This window comes from Myotis brandtii, unplaced genomic scaffold (assembly GCF_000412655.1).
Source record: "Myotis brandtii unplaced genomic scaffold, ASM41265v1 scaffold165, whole genome shotgun sequence".
Lineage (NCBI taxonomy): Eukaryota > Metazoa > Chordata > Mammalia > Chiroptera > Vespertilionidae > Myotis > Myotis brandtii.
The window spans coordinates 8,075,708-8,094,968 of record NW_005356042.1 but is presented as its reverse complement, the minus strand read 5'-3'; the positions used below and the strand labels follow the sequence as shown (position 1 = coordinate 8,094,968).

The window sequence follows — 19,261 nt, the reverse complement described above, 5'->3', positions numbered from 1 at the left end:
AGGTTTGAGAAATCATCGTTTTGAATTTTTGTCTATAACACACATCCCTCCTTGTGACCCATGGAGAGCATGTCATGAAGGGCCAAAGTTGGCCCAGAGTGCACAAGGTAGGGTAGATGCACCGGGGGTCCTGGCTGGGGAACACCACCATCTGCTGCTAAACAAGACTTGAGGATAAACAAAAAAATCTCGCTGGACACGCAACTGTCACCAGTGCTCAGGAATGAACCACCTCTCCCACTCCTCCTCTGATGATGGATTTCCCCTTGTGGTAATTCCCTCCATGTCTGCATCCCCTCGTCTCTCTAGAGAGGCACTCACAAAGCACACATCTCTAAGAGCAGGGGAACTAGCCTGACTCTTGACAAGGACAGTGACTTATTCACTGCTGCTCATTCATGAGAACTAACTCTGCAGAGAGGAGCTGTGAACACTCAGGGGTAATCCTATTTCAAGAAAAAAAAACACCTTTTTATAATAATGAGTCTATTTCAGATATTGGCCAAAAGCCATCTGCACCAATGTGAAATAATAGATGCTATCAGATCAAGAAATTCTAGAAAACATGTAGAAAAAAAAAAGGTAACTCTATTGTTTAACTGCTAACAGCTGTAATGAAAGCAATGTCTTTCTGGAATGAAAGTTGTGTTTATGTATCAATACTACCTTAAATAATCAGTTATAGTGAGATAACCATCAAAATGCATTACTTACTTTTTAAAAAGGCACACATAAAATTGGAAACCATTTGGTTTGGGGAATAAAAAATGTGTTTCTGAAGATTAGAGAATTTGTCTTGTGAAGGAGTTTTCACCTTCAAAAGATAAAATCAAGCAAATACAATCATTTTAATAAAATGTCAGTCCACCAGGTATTAAACGTTTAAGTGTCTCAGGCATCCTGAAAGGCAGGAGGCTGAGGAAATCAGAGAGGTAAGGGTCTCCAAGTCTAGGAGATATGGGGAAAGGCACCTAGGCAAACTGTGATGTGCTGGGGGCTAGGGAAATGGGCTTACATTTAAAAGTTAGGGTCCAAATCTTCACATTAGTTGAAATAGAAATTTTCTGCCATGATGAATCAGTAAGAAAAAAAAATCTTGTTGGACATAAAGGATGTGAGTTTCTTTCATAGGATATGGTCATTGTTATTGTTTCCTGTTCTGAAATAAATGATCAAGTGCAACCGCCAATTACTTAGCCATTCTACACACAGGGCACCGCACTGGAGTGATAAACTCATTTTCATGAAATTGTACAAATCACGAAAGGTAACTATCTTAAATCTCATCTCTTTCCCTGAGAGATTATAGAACTTAGCTGAACTACCAGTCAGCTCTAACAGTGGGCAGTGCTGTGTTTGTTCACGGATCTGTCATGAGAAAAGAAATGCTTCACAATCTACCCCATCTAACCTCAGAAATGGTACAGAAAAATAAGACGCAAAAAGTGAATAGAATCAAACAATTATAAAAGTAACAGCAACAGATGCCCAGCACAAGAGGAGTCAAAGATGAGGGGCAGCTCAACAAATAATGAGATGCATAGGTGCATGAGGCCACCTGGATTCTGCGCTAGGCACTCGAGAGGGGGGCCTCCTGGACACCAGACCCTACCCTGCTTCCAGGTTCATGGCACACACCTGTATATCCCATCTGCCAAAGCACGTCTGCCTGCAGTGTCTGGGCAACCTGGCGTGGGATGGCTCTCAGCAACCGTCGACTCGAATGTCTTCCAGTAGCATGCCAGAACCCAGAGCCCAGGGAGAGACTGGCTCTTCGCAGGGGACGAGACGACTGCCACTTCTGGCTCCATCGGGTTTCATTACAGGGCACTGTGGGGTCAGCTAGAGCCAAGAAAGGAAAAACACTGAAATGACATACTTGTCAGAGAAAACAATCATTCTAAACAGCAATGATTACCTTCTGAAATCCTCTTTGAAGGAAAATGGGATTCTCTCCCTTTGCTAGAAGGATTTTCTCAATGCAGTTATATTTATAGCCTCTTATTGGCCATCATTTGGTTCCCAAATAATTTTTTTACCTAAAATTTTCTAACCAATGTAAGGCAGAAAGATTGATAAGATAATCAATTTTTAAGCAATAAAGTTAATTGTGATACTAAAATTGAAGATTTTTCAACAGCAACTTGTTCTCGCTGACCCAGAAAAAGGGGGAAAGTTGAAGAGAACGGCCCCTACTCAATTGTGAAGTTTCACAGCACTTGATTTCTGGGACAGGAAAAAGCCATGTTACCTCATTACACCCATCTCTGGCCAAACATCAATAGGAACTTCTTCCATGTGTATATTTCTCGATATTCTCAGAATGCTTACCTACCAGAATGCCACCTTTCAAAAAGCAAAGAACTATGAAGGAGTCAGGCGCACTTCTGAGGGTGATGGAACTAAATCAAATCTTGATGTTGTTGCTGGGTACCTGACTGTACACAATCATCAAAACTTGCCAAATTGTTAACTAAAAAGCAGGGACTTCACTATCTGTAAATACTTAATTTTTTTAATGCTATAATGAAGAAAAAAATGTACTTCAACTCAGTCTTAAGAAGAGCAAATCTATAATACTCCTGAAGTTCTGTTTCTAAAGCAAATTACTATAATTTTTATCCTGGTCTTACCAGGCTACACCCAAGAAAGTATAGGGGAATTGGAAAAATACATAGTCATGTCAATCTCACTAAGTAATTATTTGCACAGTCCAACTGCAATTATTCTGTACTAAACTTCCTATGTTGATTCTGTTCTTTAAGTCAACAGCACAGGACAATACTGGAGGTACTCACTGAAGAATAATATTTAGAACAAGGGAGGGGCCTGTTCTGTTTTATGTTACGTACTGAATTCAGTCTGGCTTTACTCTTTGAGAACAATTTAGAAAAACTGAAAAATATTCAAAGGAAAGCAATTCAAATGATGAGAGACTTGAAATCATGTCATATGAGTAAGTGTTGAAGGAACTAGAGATATTATCCTGGAGAGAGGCAATTCTCAAGAGGAGATACCATGAATATCTTTAAAATACATCTTTAAGTTCTATCTGGTGGAAAACAGGTTAGCTCTGTCTTAGGGCTCATGGGATAGAGCAGGGATGAGATCCAGAGTAAGACAGGTATCAGCCTAAAATAAAGCAAAGCCTTCTAACAACAGAGCCACAGGAATAATTAATATTTAATGTATCCTTACAATACCCTAAAAACTGCTGAGGTCTGTTCACATCCACTATTGCATTTCATCTTCATAAGAACCCTATGAGGTAGGTAGTATTATGTCCTTTTTTTAGGATGAGAAAAGTTGAAACTTAAAGAAAAACTGGTCACTGCACAAAGTCACGAATAGCACTAAGAGAGTAGGCCATGGGGAAGTAAATTTTCTCCTAAGTCAAGGATAGTTAAGAACAGTATTAGACAGCCACGGTAGAGAGGCTATAAAGAAGCCTAACCAACACATTCTATGATTACTGTGCTAAAATTAGGCATTCCCATGTTTCCTAAAATATTCCGAAGCATTTTAAGATAAAAAAGAAACAACATATAATATTTAGCTAATTGTACAAGGTTTGATTTGTTTTTATCTTCCTGGATTGTTTTGAGGCTATTGCTTTTTAAAGAGAAAAAGCACCACAAAACATCTGGACTAATAGAAAGAGCTCTGAAGAAGTCAGACACCTGAGACTGGGCTGTGGCTGGTCAGACTATGCAAATCAGTTAGCCTTCTCTCCCCTGTGTGTTTTTTTAAAACTCAGAGACTCTCAGGCCTATTATATGACAAAGGAACAAAAGCAAAGTTTCATTTATTTTTCCTCCCAATGAAAGAAATAATATAGAACTAGACATTTGTTACTTCAGTTTATAACAGGAAAAACACACACCTTTTCTTTGCTAATACATACGCTTTGAAAAATATTATGTAATAAACAGGCAATTAATTTTTGAGGATAAACTCTATCTTGACAAGCCCAAGTTGTAAAGGTGTAGGAAAGAATAAGCCCTCAAACTGAAAGGGAAATAACTGAATTATTTCCATCTTCACACCTGCACAACTTAGGACTGAAATAAACCCAGCTGAGGCAGGATCGTGCATGGTCAGGAGGCTCTGAGAAAAACAAATGAAACCAAGGAAAATTTTGCGAGATACCATGAAAGAAATGAAAACATACTGACAGAAGCAACATGCAAGCAAGGAGGAGACTCAAAGGCAGGGGTCCTCAAACTACGGCCCGCGGGCCACATGCAAATACAAATATTGTATTTGTTTCCGTTTTGTTTTTTTACTTCAAAATAAGATATGTGCAGTGTGCATAGGAATTTGTTCATAGTTTTTTTTTAAACTATAGTCCGGCCCTCCAACGGTCTGAGGGACAGTGAACTGGCCCCCTGTTTAAAAAGTTTGAGGACCCCTGCTCAAAGGCACCAACTTTCATTTCAGAGTGTGAAGGGACATCTCGGCCTCAATGTCTGAAGGCTGAGACAAAACCTAGGTGAAAATCACTCCCAACAGAAACAAAAATCACTATCATCCTCTATTGTAAACTTTGATTTTTTTCCTACCAGAACAACATGAAAGCCTCTTTTTTGTTTTTTAAATTCCTGCCAAGAAAATGTTCACAATTGAGGAAACTAGATAAGATGACATGGGTGTGCACTGTACTATTTTTCAACTATTCTACCAGTTCAGTTTTCAAAATAAATTCAAGGGTGGGGTATGAGGGAGGTGGAGCACAACATGGGCGAATATGTACATTCTCTATCTAAATCCAAGTGAAACAGAAATCGATACACATTAGCCTGGATCTCAGTACTCACACTCTGCGTACTTGAGGGAACGAAAGACTTTCCGTTGGGGTGTTACCCGTTTGATGTTTGGATGATCTTCAAGTGTTAACAGCCCCGCTCTCTGTTTTTCTTTTATCTGAATCACCTCAAAATCACTAGGGTAGTCACTGGATGGATTATTTCGAGGAATAATTCTCCAATTGTTTATTTCACTGCTCTTCAGGGCACTTGAAATAAATGAATTTCTAGCTTTGGCTGTAAAGTATCCATTGAAAGCCACAATATATTCTGAAATCAATGACCACAAATAAAAATAAGAATTTATGTACACATATAACATAAGATTATATCTAATCTAAAATGTCCCTGGTAAAAGAAAACTTATATATTTTAAAACCCACAGTGAAAAGAGCAGTAAACAAAAAGACTGGTTTAAATGTTCTGGACAGCAGTTTCCAGAACTTTATATTAAAATAATGTATATGAATCCCCTGATCACAGACTACATTACTCAAAATCAGATACCTGTGCTATTTTTTTAAAAAGCAAATATTAACAGAAGTTTGAATATACAGCAAAGAAATACATGTAAGTTTTTCAAACAAGCAAAAGGAACCCAGAGAAGTGAAGGTTCAATTTTATTTTACTGAAAACAGTAACAAAATTTGGAGATTATACAAGACTATTTGTTAGTTATCACATCTGCTCACTTGTACTTTAGTACATTAAACATTTGGCATCTCCAAATTCCCAGCCCTCACCAGCTACAATGCATCTGTTCCATGGAATCAAGGTTTAGGAAAAGAATTCAGAACATCAATTTCCTTGCTTCATATAAGCTAACTACATTGGGGAAAGAAACTTCAGCAGAGTGAATATAATACCCAAGTGCTATGCACTCACCCCACCTGAACTTTATTGTGCAAAGAGTTGGATTTTTTTTTTTCATAAAAGCTAATGTTTAAAGTAAGTTTGAAACAAAAAGCATAGAAGGAGTCCCTAACATTTAAAAGAATAGCATGCCTAGCTGGCGTGGCTCAGTGGTTTAGCAACAACCTATGAACCAGGAGCTCATGGTGTGATTCCTAGTCAGGGCACATGCCCAGGCTGCGGGCTCGATGCCCAGTGTGGGGCGTGGAGGAGGCAGCTGATCAATGATTCTCTCTCATTATTGATGTTTCTCTCTCTCTCCCTCTCCTTTCCTCTCTGAAATCAATAAAAAAATATTAAAAAGAATATCATTACCAGATTCCACAACTGTTGAGGAGAATTCCACCTTCAACGTCAGGTGGGAACAGCCAGGACACGGGGCCTTTTCAAAAGATCTCTTTTCCAGTCTGTCACCCAGATGTTTCTTCCCACAGAGCAAAACCACTAGCAGAAGCAGCCAGATGTTGACAAGCTTCATGGTCATAAGTGAATATGGTCATAAAATCGCATAAATTCAAATCACACTTTTTTCTTCCTTGATTATAAGTTAATTTTTGTTTCAGCTAAAAGCTGAAACATTACTGATCAGCCATTTTACAGTCTTGTCCAATGTAAATAAAAGTTAAATTTCATGGCCTTTTGTGATTTGGCCTGAAAAGAGGCTTTCATTTCTTTCTTCGTTTCTTCTCCATCTTGGACATTAGGCTTCTGTCATTCTAGCCCAGACAACTGAGTCCTACACTCCATTGGCACCACAGAACCAAAGTCCAAGGGGATGAGCAATCACTCTGTGAGCCAATCTACAAAACAAAACAAGCATAGAGACATTAGTAGCACACTGACAGACTAGTTAGGATTTAGTTACAGGTGCAATTTAGATAAGAGGGTCAGAAAGATATCCCCATTATAAGGCAAGATAAATGTATGACACAATCACAAAACACATTATTTCACTTTTAGTTACTTCTCATCTCTTTCAGTTGCAAAATAAGAAAGGATAAGTGAGAAAAATGAAGAAAATTAAAATGAAGAAAATTAAGGATAAGAAATAACAACAGGAATATTAAGCATATTGGCCCCGATCATCCTGGCAACCAAAGAGAAGGGGAATCACGATACTTTGCTTATCATGTTTTATTTTGCTTCTTTTTAAGATTCTGTATTTTCCTATCATTTGCAACTCTTCAACAGGCATTTTCCCAATCAACACTTTAAATTTGCCATAAATTTCAGTAATTTCTCAGGCAAAAGCTTGGTATACACTCTTACTTTCTAGTTTAAAATTAATACCTAAGAACAAACTAATTTTCATTCAAGTCATGTACTTAACATCTTCTTTGAGACACTGTGCTTTAAAAGTACTCAAGTTACACTTCTTCAAATTTTGAAATATTTTTCTGCTAATTCTATGAAAGGAGGATCGAAGGGTTTTTACTATCATTTAATTTATTTTACCTAATGCCTCAACTTAAAGAAACTTAACCTGCTAAATATGTTATAAAACCAGATTATCTCTTCATGAGAAGTAATATGAGAGGACAGTTTGTGAAGTAGACTGTTGCCAAAAAAAAAAAATGTTATGTGACTGTTAAATTACAAATACCTTTCAAAATATCTGAATGGTTAAAAAAAAAAAAAAAAAAGGTCATTCTTCACAATGAAAAATAGAGCAGCAATAAAAAACAATGCTGGCTGTGGCATGCCCAGAAAAATCAGTTGCATTGATCACATCAGAAACATAACCCAGCAAGGGGAAGACAGATGAATGAGACAAGATAGGCCTTCTGTTGCCACTTGAAGACTTAGGACAAGGAGTTAGCCCCCTTTCAAGAGAGGTCTGTCAAGCTGTTAAAACCCTCTTCTATCAGACACTGATGCTATTGAGTAACAAGGAGTTTGTAGTTTCTGGGACTATCCATATGTGCTTCTATAAACAGGAAAACACTGAGCAAGGGGCAAGAGTCTAAAGAATTTTGATAAGGTCAATAATTAGTACTTTCATTGCTGTAATAACAAATGATCCTGAAAAGTTCTAACTCTGAAACTAAAGACTAAACTTGGTGACAAGGAGCTCATCAGACAGAAATGAAACTTTAAAAGTTATTTCCGTATCAACAGTTAGAACAAGTATACCAACAACAAGAACAAAGAAATTAAAAACAGACAAGAATAGAAAGACCAAAGAAAGAAACAGGGGATACCAAAAGCCACTCTAACATGTTTCAGAGTAATGTGCTTGGGAGTGAGCCCCAACTGTTTTTGTTTATATTAGACTAGTGGCCTGGTGCACAGATTCGTGCACATTGAAAGGAAATTAATTAGAAGAAATATTTTAATATCGCTACTCGCCCTTTCTCTATAATAGAAGTGTCGGAGATGAAAGAAAATTAGTAAAATGTATATGAAAATAATATATAAATTGATTAATAAACAATAACAACATGATATAACAAAGACATGATATAAACACAAAAACATGATATAAAAACATTGATAAAAACGACTGATAAATTGATTAAACTTATTCTAATATCTCCCTGTATACCACATTAAGAGTAAAAACACTTTCAGAGTGCTTGACTAATTTCCCTTGTGATGAAGTACTTACAACTTTAACGTCACATGCTCTTTGAACTCGAGAGAAAGCAACATATAACTGACCATGTCCAAAAACAGGTTCAGGTAGGGATAGTCCTACTCTGTCTAGAGTTTGTCCTTGTGATTTATTAATAGTCATCGCAAATGCTAGCATCACGGAAACTGTCTTTGAATTAATTTAAATGGGAGGCCAGTGTCAGATGGGGACACCAGTTTCTTTTGGCTTCCGATGTACGTTATGCCTAGTTGGTCTTCAGACATATTCTGTCCACGCCCCTGCTTTCTTTGAGCTTCAGAATGTCAACAAAAACAACCAAATTCACAATCGACAATGACAGATCAAAACACACGCGTGCGATTGGCGTCGAGAGCTTTATATGTATTGTGCATGCGCAAGTCAACGTTTATTTTTAAATTGCTAGTGCGTGTCATATATTCTGGCCGGCTGGACGGACAGACGGATGGTCGGTCACTTAGCCTTTTATATATAGCGATGGAGTATCACAGAATATAACTACATGGAGCATATGGTTCACCTAATTATAGTATTACTGGTCAAAGAAAGTGAAGCTAATAATCATTGGTGATGAGTGTTCATGTCATATTAAATTACCTTATAGTTAAAAGATTTAAATAGATCTCTCACTTAAATAAACAAATCTGTTAAAACTCTTCTGCCTCAAGCTAAAGAATGTATGACATATTTGGGCTATATATAACACAAATATTAATTAGTGATACTAGAAGCAAGTCTTAGACCTAACTGTGTCAGATGCACTGTAATTAAATCTGTTTCCCCCAAATTCAATGCAGCCTTATGCAGAAGAGATGGCTGATGTTCTCTTACAACTGAGGCAGGAGCCTGACTTTAAAAAATGTCTAAGGCAGTGGTTCTCAACCGGTGGGTCACGACCCCTTTTGGCGGTCGAACGACCCTTTCACAGGGGTCTCCTAAGACCATCCTGCATATCAGATATTTACATTATGATTCATAACAGTAGCAACATTACAGTTATGAAGTAGCAACGAAAATAATTTTATGGTTGGGTCACAACATGAGGAACTGTATTTAAAGCGCCAGAAGGTTGAGAACCACTGGCTAAGGTAATCAGTTCTCTCTCAAATAGAAAACAAAACTTTTTAGGCTTTTGGAAAACAGGACATTGTAATAGCATAAGACATTCTACCTTAATTTACTAGTATTCATTCAATCATACAAGTTTACAGAGTGTTAGGCAAGTTTAAGACACCGCCAGGTATTGCAGAATAAACAAGTATTGTTGGTAAGTGAAGGACACAGTCCTCCAGGTGTGACCCAGCAAATAGGCCAACCATAACCGCAAACAGCTAAACACAGCATAGGAAAGTCAAGTGTCAAAGCTGAAGCACACGGAGAGTGCCAGGGACACTGGATTAAGGTTCTTCCTGGTGTAGAGGAGGCTTCTGCTGATGAAGTGGATGGCAGCTGGCTTGGATGGAAGCTGAGCTGGTAGGGCTGGAAGTAGGGAAATAAGGAGGGGCAAGGGGCATCCTGAGCAGAGCTGCATCACAGGAGAGGAAAACACAGGCCACACACAGAATCAACAGGTCATCTGTGTGAGGGGGGAGGCAATGAGATGCCAGTCTGGAGAAGCTGAAAGATGAGGGGCAAGGACCTCAAGCAGGTATGAAGTCCGAGCCAGAACATCCAGCAAACAACTGGAAATATAGACCCTCTCCATCCAATGGGGGTGAACTGGCAGAGATAAACAGAGCCAGGTGGGACTGCTGAGCAATTTTGTTCACTCATCCAACTCATTTACTGAGCAACTCTGAGGAGCCGGGAACTGTTCCAGACAGTAGGAACAGAGCAGAAAACACAATAAACAGAAACATCTGACCTCATGGAGCTGACCTTCCATTGTAGGGAGATGGGCAATATACAAGATAATTAAAACATACAGTACTAAGCTAGTGATAAATACTGTACTATATTTTAAAGGAGAAAAAAAGAAAGAAGGGGCTATGACAGTATGACATGTCAGGGGAGGGGCTGAACTTTTAGACTGAGTGCTCCAGAAACCTCTGAGCCACTGATGGAAGCAGGAAGCTCATCAAGCCCTGGGAGAAAGAGAACTACAGGCACCGGGGAAAGCAAGTGCAAAGCCCTGGGGCAAGGAACATGCCCAACTTGTGTAAAGAAAGGCAAAGAGGCCAGTGTGGTTGGAGCAGTGAAGGAAGGGCAATCAGAAGATGAGACGAGATGACAGGCAGGCAGACTACGGAGGGCCTCGTGGGTCAGAGAAAGGCCTCAGTTTTCACCATGAATGGGAAGGGAACACATGATCAGAGCAGGAAAGTGACACAGGCAGGAGCAGGGAACCAACTGGCAGATGCCTGTAAAGATGGTTGCTTGGGCCAGGGTGGGGCAGGAGAGGTGATGAAGGTGGTCACATTACAGATGTGGCAGCAAAGTTGACAGAACCTGCTGACAACCAGATGTGGCAGGTGTGCAAGTGAGGAGCTAAGGACAAGACCAAGGCCTCTTGCCCCTAACTGAACCTGAGATGGAGAAGGCTCCAGGGAAGCTGGTTTGGGGGAAACACTAGTAGGAGGTGAGTTCCGAACATGTGAAATTTTAGGAGCATTAGAGTTGTGAGGCCATGACTCAGGGCAGAAGGGAACAGGGTGGTAAAAAAAAATTCAGTGAAAAAAACTTTCTATATGAAGAGTGGTCAAATGAAAGAGACCACTGGTTTAGTCACTGCCCAAAAGGGCCACACTAGTGAAGGCCAGCCTACTCTAGTCTCCAAACCCACCGGGCTGGAAGAAGATAGCCTCAAGTAGAAAAACCTTATGGGATAAATGATATAATTGGGAATGACAGGGACAAAGATACACCTGTTTTGTTTTGATCTGGCTGACCTGCTTATGTATGTTAAAGGTGAACTAAAATCTGGGTTTTAAGAAGACACTCTCTTCAAAGAGCTATAGATCATAAGTTATGACAGATACCAAGGTTTCTATGGTCTCCCAATCCCAGAATAAGAGGGCTTCAAAATTTAAATTTGCTTTGAGGAAAACAAAAAACACCACCATGGGCACTACGGTTGCAACACGGGCCACTTACAACCAACACCTGTGCCTTTGGCCTGTTTGTTTTAAAGATGGCCAGTCCCCACTGACTCCTCTACTGGGCCTTTAAAAGCACAGACTGCACTTTCCCATATCTAAAGCATCTATTCACATGTGTCTATGATGGATCCTTCCTGGCTCTCATATATAATGCAAACCTGGTGAGCACTCTCCCCAAGGCAGGCTCCAAATAAGGAGCAATAAGTATTAAGATAAGCACAGAGTATATAAACAGAGACACATACATATACACACATGGGGGGGGGGAACACTCTTTTAAAAAGACTTCTAACTTTTTCTTTTCTTCCCTTTCTGAATAATTCAGCTGAGGACAAGAAGGTTGACACTGGTGGGAGTGCCACAGTGGCCCGGTGTGGGAAAATGGAGTCTAAGAGGATCAGAAAGGTGCGTGTGGCGGAGAGGCACCTGGTAAGGGTTGTCAGAGCCTGAATGGGGTGATGGCAACAACAAACGGAAATTGATTTGATCAAATAAATATTTTACAGGTAGTGGGAGGCAGCTTTCTGTCAAAGAATGAAGTCACAAATATGAAAGGGAGTGAAACTTGAATGAACCATGCAGGATCAGACTAAAACTGGAAGCACTGGTCTGAACTCAAGGTCTTCAATATATAGACAGATGTAGAAACAAACATAGGCAAATGTGTGTACACACACATACATTTCCTAGCTTTGTCTCCTGAAAGGACACTGGGGCAGTGACATCTCAATAAGAGGGAGCCCACCTAGTGCCCAGCGCTGGTCTTCTAAACACCATCCTCACTAAAAGAAACCAGGCTCTCTGGAGGAGGACCTAGTACCAGACTAGGCGGGTTAAGAACAGGTGAGTCTGGAACATCTTATTCTTGCAGAAAGGAAGAAAGTGCTCAAAGAATTATGGGATGTATCAATGGGATACAGAAGCCAGCTTGGGATAATCTGAGCATCAAAATAAATAATGAACGTAACAGATCCTAACCCACTGAGTAAAACAGGAAAACCCGAGTCCACAATGACATATATTAATAAAATAAATTGAAAATTTAAAGAATAAGATATTCACATAAACTTGGAATGCCTCCCAACAAAACTGATTTACAAAGGGAAAAAGAGTAAGTTTATGTGGAGAAACTTCATCAAGTTAACCAGCAATGGGACACAAGGAACAGGGGCCACTGAGCAGATGCGCTCAAGAGCCCTGTGGCCAAATATGTACAACCTCAATCAGATCATGAGGAAGTATCAAAACCCACACCAAGGGACAGTCTTCAAAATAACTGGCCTAGAATATTCATAAGTACCAAGGTAATGAAAGCCAAGGAATGGCTTAGATATGGCTCCAGATTGAAGGAAACTCAAAAAACATGACCCCTAACTACAACTCAAGATTCAGAAATGGGCCCCTTTGCTGTATGGACATTATTGGAACAAACAGCAAAATCTGAATGGGGCCTTCCTATGATTGGATAGCAGTGCTGTATCAAGACTAATTTCCTGCCCTGTCGGCTTGGCTCAGTGGTTGAGCGTCAACCCATGAACCAGGTCAGTTAGATTACTGGTCAGGGCACATACTGGGTTGTGGACTCGATCCCCAGTAGGAGGCAGTGGATGGATGATTCTCTCTTATCAATGATGTTTCTCTCTCTCTTTCCCTCTCTCTTAAATCAATAAAAACATTTTAAAAAGACTAATTTCCTGATTTTGAAGGCTGTGCTATGATTATATAAGGAGGTCCAAGCAATCGCAGGAAATGCCCACTAAAATATGTGGGGATAATGGGCACCAGGCCTGCAACTTACTTTCAAATGGTTCAAAGAGAAAAGGTTTTATACTGTTCTTGGAACCTTTACATTGTTTCCAAAATATGCAAATAAATAAGTTCTATATTTAGTCTCAGGTGCTAGAAATGCACTGAGAAGGGTAGGAGTACCGAATTTTAAAATGTGGGGAGTGCATTTACAAACTTCTTATAAGTGCACTCCCCACATTTCTGGTTAGACTCACTGTGTGCATAACCAGACCACATACCATGGCAAAGAGATTAACACACACATCAACCATTACACTGAATGATGTCCTAACAGATGGGATTGAGCTAGTCAAAGTGAAATTAAAAGTATTTCTCAACCTAAGGAATTGAGAGAACTCCTGAAAAGATCCATCATAAATTTCTGTTAAAGTTAACCTCAATGTTTCTATAATCTTATGTAATAAAAGCCTAATATGCTAAGTGTTCAAATGTTCGTTTGACGTTTGACCAGTCACTATAACACGCACTGACCACCGGGGGCAGATGCTTGCTGGATTAGCTTGCTGCTGGGGTCCAGCGGATCAGGACTGGGCGAGAGGGGCCCTGGAGCCCTTCTGTGGTCCCTCCCCCACCCCGATCGTGCACCGGTGGGGTCCCTCAGCCTGGCCTGCGGAGGATCATGCTGAAACTGGCTCTCCAACATCCCCTGAGGGGTCCCAGATTGCGAGAGCTCACAGGCCAGGTCGAGGGACCCCACCGGAGCACAAATCCATGCACCAGGCCTCTAGTTTACATTATAAAACTCTAGTAACATTTTGACAGACATAAATTGAGACACTCAGTATAAAACATAATCATGTTTAATAATTCAACCCAATGAGTACTCTCATATGTTGGTAGTGAATGTAAAAAAAGTTCTTACTACCTTTTAGAATATTTTGCCAATGTGTATTTAAAAACCTTAAAGACGAATAAAAAATATTGGTCTAATAAATCCAGTAATAACAATAAAAAGGAATACTTACTGAGCTTTTCTAAGTAATTTGCATGTATTAACTCATTTAATTCTCACAACAACCTGTTACTGCCCTCATTCTCAGATGAGAAAACTGAGGCCCAAGGTAGCTCAAAACCTTGCCTGAAGTCTCATGGCCAGTGAGTGGGAAAGCAGGGCTGGGAACTGGGGAAATCTGGCTTCAGAGGCCACACTCTTAAGAGGTAGGCTACACTGCTCTTCTAAAATCTCCCTTAGAAATTCATTCCCTATATGTGTGAATCTGAAAGCATACAATGATTTATGTCCAAGGATTATAACTGGGGGAAATTAGAGACCATCTAAAAGTATAATAGGGGACTAGCTAAATAATTATGGTTCATCCATATTATAGAACTAGAGGCCTGGTGCATGAAAATAATGCACGGGGTATGTGTGTGGGGGAGGTCCCCTCAGCCCGGCCTGCGCCCTCTCGCAGTCCGGGACCCCTCGGGGAATGTCCACCTGCCAACTTAGGCCCAAGGGGATTGGGCCTAAGCTGGCAGTCAGACATCCCTCTTGCAGTCCAGGACCCCTCGCTCCTTACCACCCACCTACAGTGGAGGCCGGAGAGGCTCCCACCACACAGCTGCGCTGGCCAGCCATGAGCCCAGCTTCTGGCTGAGCGGCGCTCCCCCTGTGGGAGCGCACTGACCACCAGGGGGCAGCTCCTGCATTGAGCGTCTGCCCCATGGTGGTCAGTGTGCGTCATAGCAACCAGTCATTCTGCCCTTCGGTCGATTTGCATATTAGGGTTTTATTATATAGGATGTTATGCAGCAATTCCCAATTATGTTCCTTAATTATATTCCTTTGGAAAACTGAATAATGATCCCCCAAAGATGTCCTTATCTTCATCCCCAGGACCTGTAAATGTTATTTTATATGACCAAAGGGAGTTTGCTGGTATAATGAAACAAAGAATCTTTAGATGGGGAGATGAACCTGGATTATCCAGGTGGGTCCAATGTAATTACAAGAGTCTTCATAAGAGGGAGGCAGGAGCTCTGAGCTGGCAGTAGATGTGATGATGAATGAGGCTGAAGTAATCAGAGGAAGAGGTTGGGAGCCAAGGAATGCAGGTGCCTCCAGAAACTGAAAAAGGAATGAAGCCCTGCTGACATCTTGACTTTATCCCAGTGAGACTGACTTCGAACTACTAACCTCCAGAACTGTAAGATACTAAATTTGCGTTGTTTTAAGACACTAAGTCAGTAGAAATTTGTTATAGCAGCAAAAGGAAACTAATATATTTTCCAAAGAATATAGGGAAATACTTATGAAACATTAAATAAAACAGCTCATGTACAATGTGATCCACACTTTGATTTTTATATATGTATCTATGTGCACAGGAAAAAAGAATATGAAAAAAGGTCTACCCAAGTGGTAACACAGGTTCTACATTTCAATGGTATGATACAGGTAGTTATTTTCTCTTTAAATTCTATTCATTCATATTTTTACAAAGAGAGTATGTTACACATTTATAATTAAATAAAACATATATTACTTACTGGTAAATACCTTATAAACCTCTTAAAATAGAGGTTTATAGGGTAAATATTATCTAGAAAAGTATTTTCTGGAAGACAGTGGCACAAAGATTCAAAATATTTAAATTTTAATTTTATATGTAATATGTAAAGCTTAAAAGGGATCTATTTCCTAGGAATTGTTTACTAAAAGCTGTGTCTCCCTCCTAAAGGAAGGCTAAGCTTTTAGCTAGTTCATTCTGAACGGGCTTACCATCTGTAGGATCACTTACTCGTAGGGCCTAATTAGGGCTGTTACTGGATCCACCAAGTGTATATTGGATTTAATATCTATCAGTTCTTTATATAGAAGACCTGGTTACCTTTCCATACAAAATTAAACTCTAAAAGATGGTATTTACATAATTATGGGTTTCCATAATTAAGTTATAATTATGCCTCTAATACAGGTATAATCAAAATATATTGGACATCAAACACTGAATGCAAACAAACCAGTTAAAATAATACATGCCAAGAATGAGACTTAATGATATATTTTAAAAGGGAGACAAAGTAGAGGAAATGCATTACTTGGACAAGCAATTGATCTTGCTGACAGCTAGCATTGCATGAAACTCAGATTCTTCTACTCTGCATTAAAAAAGAATATGGCTAAGATTATAATTCTGGGTATAGCTAAAGTACATCTGAAATTATTTATTTACAAATAATTAAAAAACAATTCAGATGAGAGGAAATTACTTGTATCACCCAATAGTCATCTAAGAATGCAGATATACCTTGCTTTTTAATAAATCTTTACTGAAATAACTCCAGAGAAAACGGAATTATGTTTAGGCCACGAAAGGGTACCATTCAGTTCAATTAAAATTTAGCTGTAAAAATACCACTTTTGTAACTAACTGTATAGTTGACTGTATTAGCATTGTTTAATAAGCTAGCATTTAAGTGATGCCGGACCATACTGTCTTTAAAAAGGTGTGTTTTTACACCTGGTTGAACTGGTTCCTCCTAGCACAGTCTGTCCATTGGTAAGGGGGGAGGGGGAAAGAACACATATAATTCAGCCCAGAGTCAATAGTGCTCAAGTTAAAAAATCCTGGTCTACACCGTCTTTATTGCCTAGTCTTTCACACATGTTGCTCCCGTGTCCTATTCTCTTTATCCTTCATTCCTCTAGTACTGGCTAGCCACATATGAGGTACCCCCAAACTCAGTACTTTCCTCATTTTACTTTAAACTCATTTCCTTAAGCAAAAAGACATTGTCAAGATGAATAAATCTAGCTAACAGATTTCTGCAGCACATCAAACCTGATGAGGAAAACAGAGAAGGAAAAATCAACTTAAGTGTCTCTTAACCACCTCCTCAGGCAAAACACTGTAAGAGACCAAGGTCCCTACCCAAACACCAAATAAAGGTCCAGCTTCGCATTCTTAATATTTCAAGTCACCAAGAGTTGGAGTTGTCAAGCCTTTCCAATAAAATATAAGCAATGTCTCAACTCTCTCCTAGTGCAAAGAGGTAGTTGCAAATCCCTCCATCCCAAACCCTGCTTAAAGCACTAATGGGAGTCATGTGCAGTTCACCTGTCTTCAGCCCTCCTAGTTCTTGTTACTTGAATTATGTGTGCCACAAAAATAAAGAGGCAGCAGGCAAGAACGACCTACAACCAGAATGATAGAAAATGGAATAAAAAACATGTGAATTTGAAGGGAATGCTAAACACCTCTTGACTAGAAGAGAACCCATAGGTGCTTCAAAGCTCTTCAAGCACTTAATTAGAATTTTTTTTTTCATAGATACAAGCAACCCTTGATTGGATAACAGTTGCTTGGGGAATGCAATGGAGAGAACTAGTAGGCAGGAGTCACGCCCCCTCACCCCCACCCCCACACACCCCTTCCAATGAAGGCCTCTGGCCATGTGCATCATACACGGGAACATGAAATAAAATTTTATTTGCAAAAGGTGTTCTGTATGAATGAATAAACAAAATGTTTTATATCCATAAAAAGGAATATTACTGTGCCATAAAAAGGAATGGTGACACAAGCTACAACATGGATGAACCTTGAAAATATTATACTAAATTAAAGAAGCCAGACACAAGGTATGATACCACCTGAATCAATTAAATATTTGGAAAAGAAAAATCTAGAGCAGTGGTTCTCAACCTTCCTAGTGCCGCGACCCTTTAATACAGTTCCTCATGTTGTGGTGACTCCCAACCATAAAATTATTTTCATTGCTACTTCATAACTGTAATTTTGCTACTGTTATGAATCGTAATGTAAATATCTGATATGCAGGATGTATTTTCATTGTTACAAATTGAACATAATTAAAGCATAGTGATTAATCACAAAAACAATATGTAATTATATATGTGTTTTCTGATGGTCTTAGGCGACCCCTGTGAAAGGGTCGTTCGACCCCCAAAGGGGTCGCGACCAACAGGTTGAGAACCGCTGCTCTAGAGAAACAGAAAGATTAGTGGTGATCTGGGGCTCAAGTTAGAAATGAGTAGTGACTACAATTGGGCACCAGGGATCTTTTTGGGGTGATAGAAATGTCCTAAAAATGGATTGTGGTTATGATTACACAACTCAATATTTGATTTTTTTTAAAAAAAAATCAATGAATCAGTACCTTAAAACAGGTGAATTTTGCAGCATGTAAATTTTACCTTAACAAAGCTCTTACATTAAAAGATAAAAAATGTTTGGAAGAATCACTGTTCCCCAGGCCCCTCGTTTTGATACATTTACAGAATGAGACCTTGAAGTCAGAGAGCTACTTACTAGCACAGTTCAGACTGAAGGACCATAGGAAACTAAATGCTCCGGAGTTCAACTCCGATCTTATGTCACTCTATCTCACTTGGAAGTTTCTTAAGGTAAATGTAAATACTGAATAATTTGCATACACAAACAGGCCAAGATTCTCAGTGGCTCTAACAAAAACAAGGGGTAAACACCTTAATAAAAATCATGTTGATCTGTAACAGTCACAGGAAGCCCATCATGACAGGGCATGGCCAGACCTGAAGATCCGACAGGTCTGGAAGGCATCCTGGTTCCGAGTAAACCCACGAACCTCGGGGCCCCCCTGCCCACGAGCTTCTTACACTGCCTGTCTGAAAATCAGCGGAGCAGGGTGCACAGACAGCGCGGCAAAGCTCCGCGGTCACTGAAAGTCTGACACCAGAACCCTCTGGAGTATACCTAGCACTCCGGGGACGTCCGGAGGCTGAGGGTCAGAGTCCGGCATATTGTTTCCCTCCGTTAAAGCTTATTTCACATAAAGAAAAAGGAATTGGGTCAGCTACCACACCGGGTAAACACGCAGAAAAGGCCGGGTAGGGACAACAGCCGTTTAAGTCCAGGCGGGGTCTGGCGAGCGGAGGGGGCTGCTCATTTCCTACCGCCAAGCACGCTGTGGAGCCAGTGCGTCTAAATGCCTGGCTTTACCGCACGCCCCAGGCCCGCGCCTCACAATCCGGGTCCGCTCCCCGCGGGTCCAGGGTCGCAGGGAGGCCCCAGCCACCG

The 19,261-nt window shown here is 40.0% G+C and overlaps 1 protein-coding gene across 5 annotated transcripts in view; it reads right to left on the bottom strand.

The window, feature by feature from the left end:
- Positions 1-19,261, bottom strand: part of MBTPS1 (membrane-bound transcription factor peptidase, site 1) — a 58,916-nt gene that overhangs the window by 35,771 nt on the left and 3,884 nt on the right. For all 5 annotated transcript variants that reach the window (XM_005862563.2, XM_014536695.1, XM_014536694.1 and 2 more), the window contains exons 2-4: positions 6,033-6,517; positions 4,818-5,075; positions 1,639-1,842 (exon numbers count right to left, since the gene is read on the bottom strand). In XM_005862563.2, coding sequence (XP_005862625.1) covers positions 1,639-1,842; positions 4,818-5,075; positions 6,033-6,201 — 631 coding nt within the window. In that variant the 5' untranslated portion in view covers positions 6,202-6,517. The remainder of the gene's footprint in view (positions 1-1,638; positions 1,843-4,817; positions 5,076-6,032; positions 6,518-19,261) is intronic.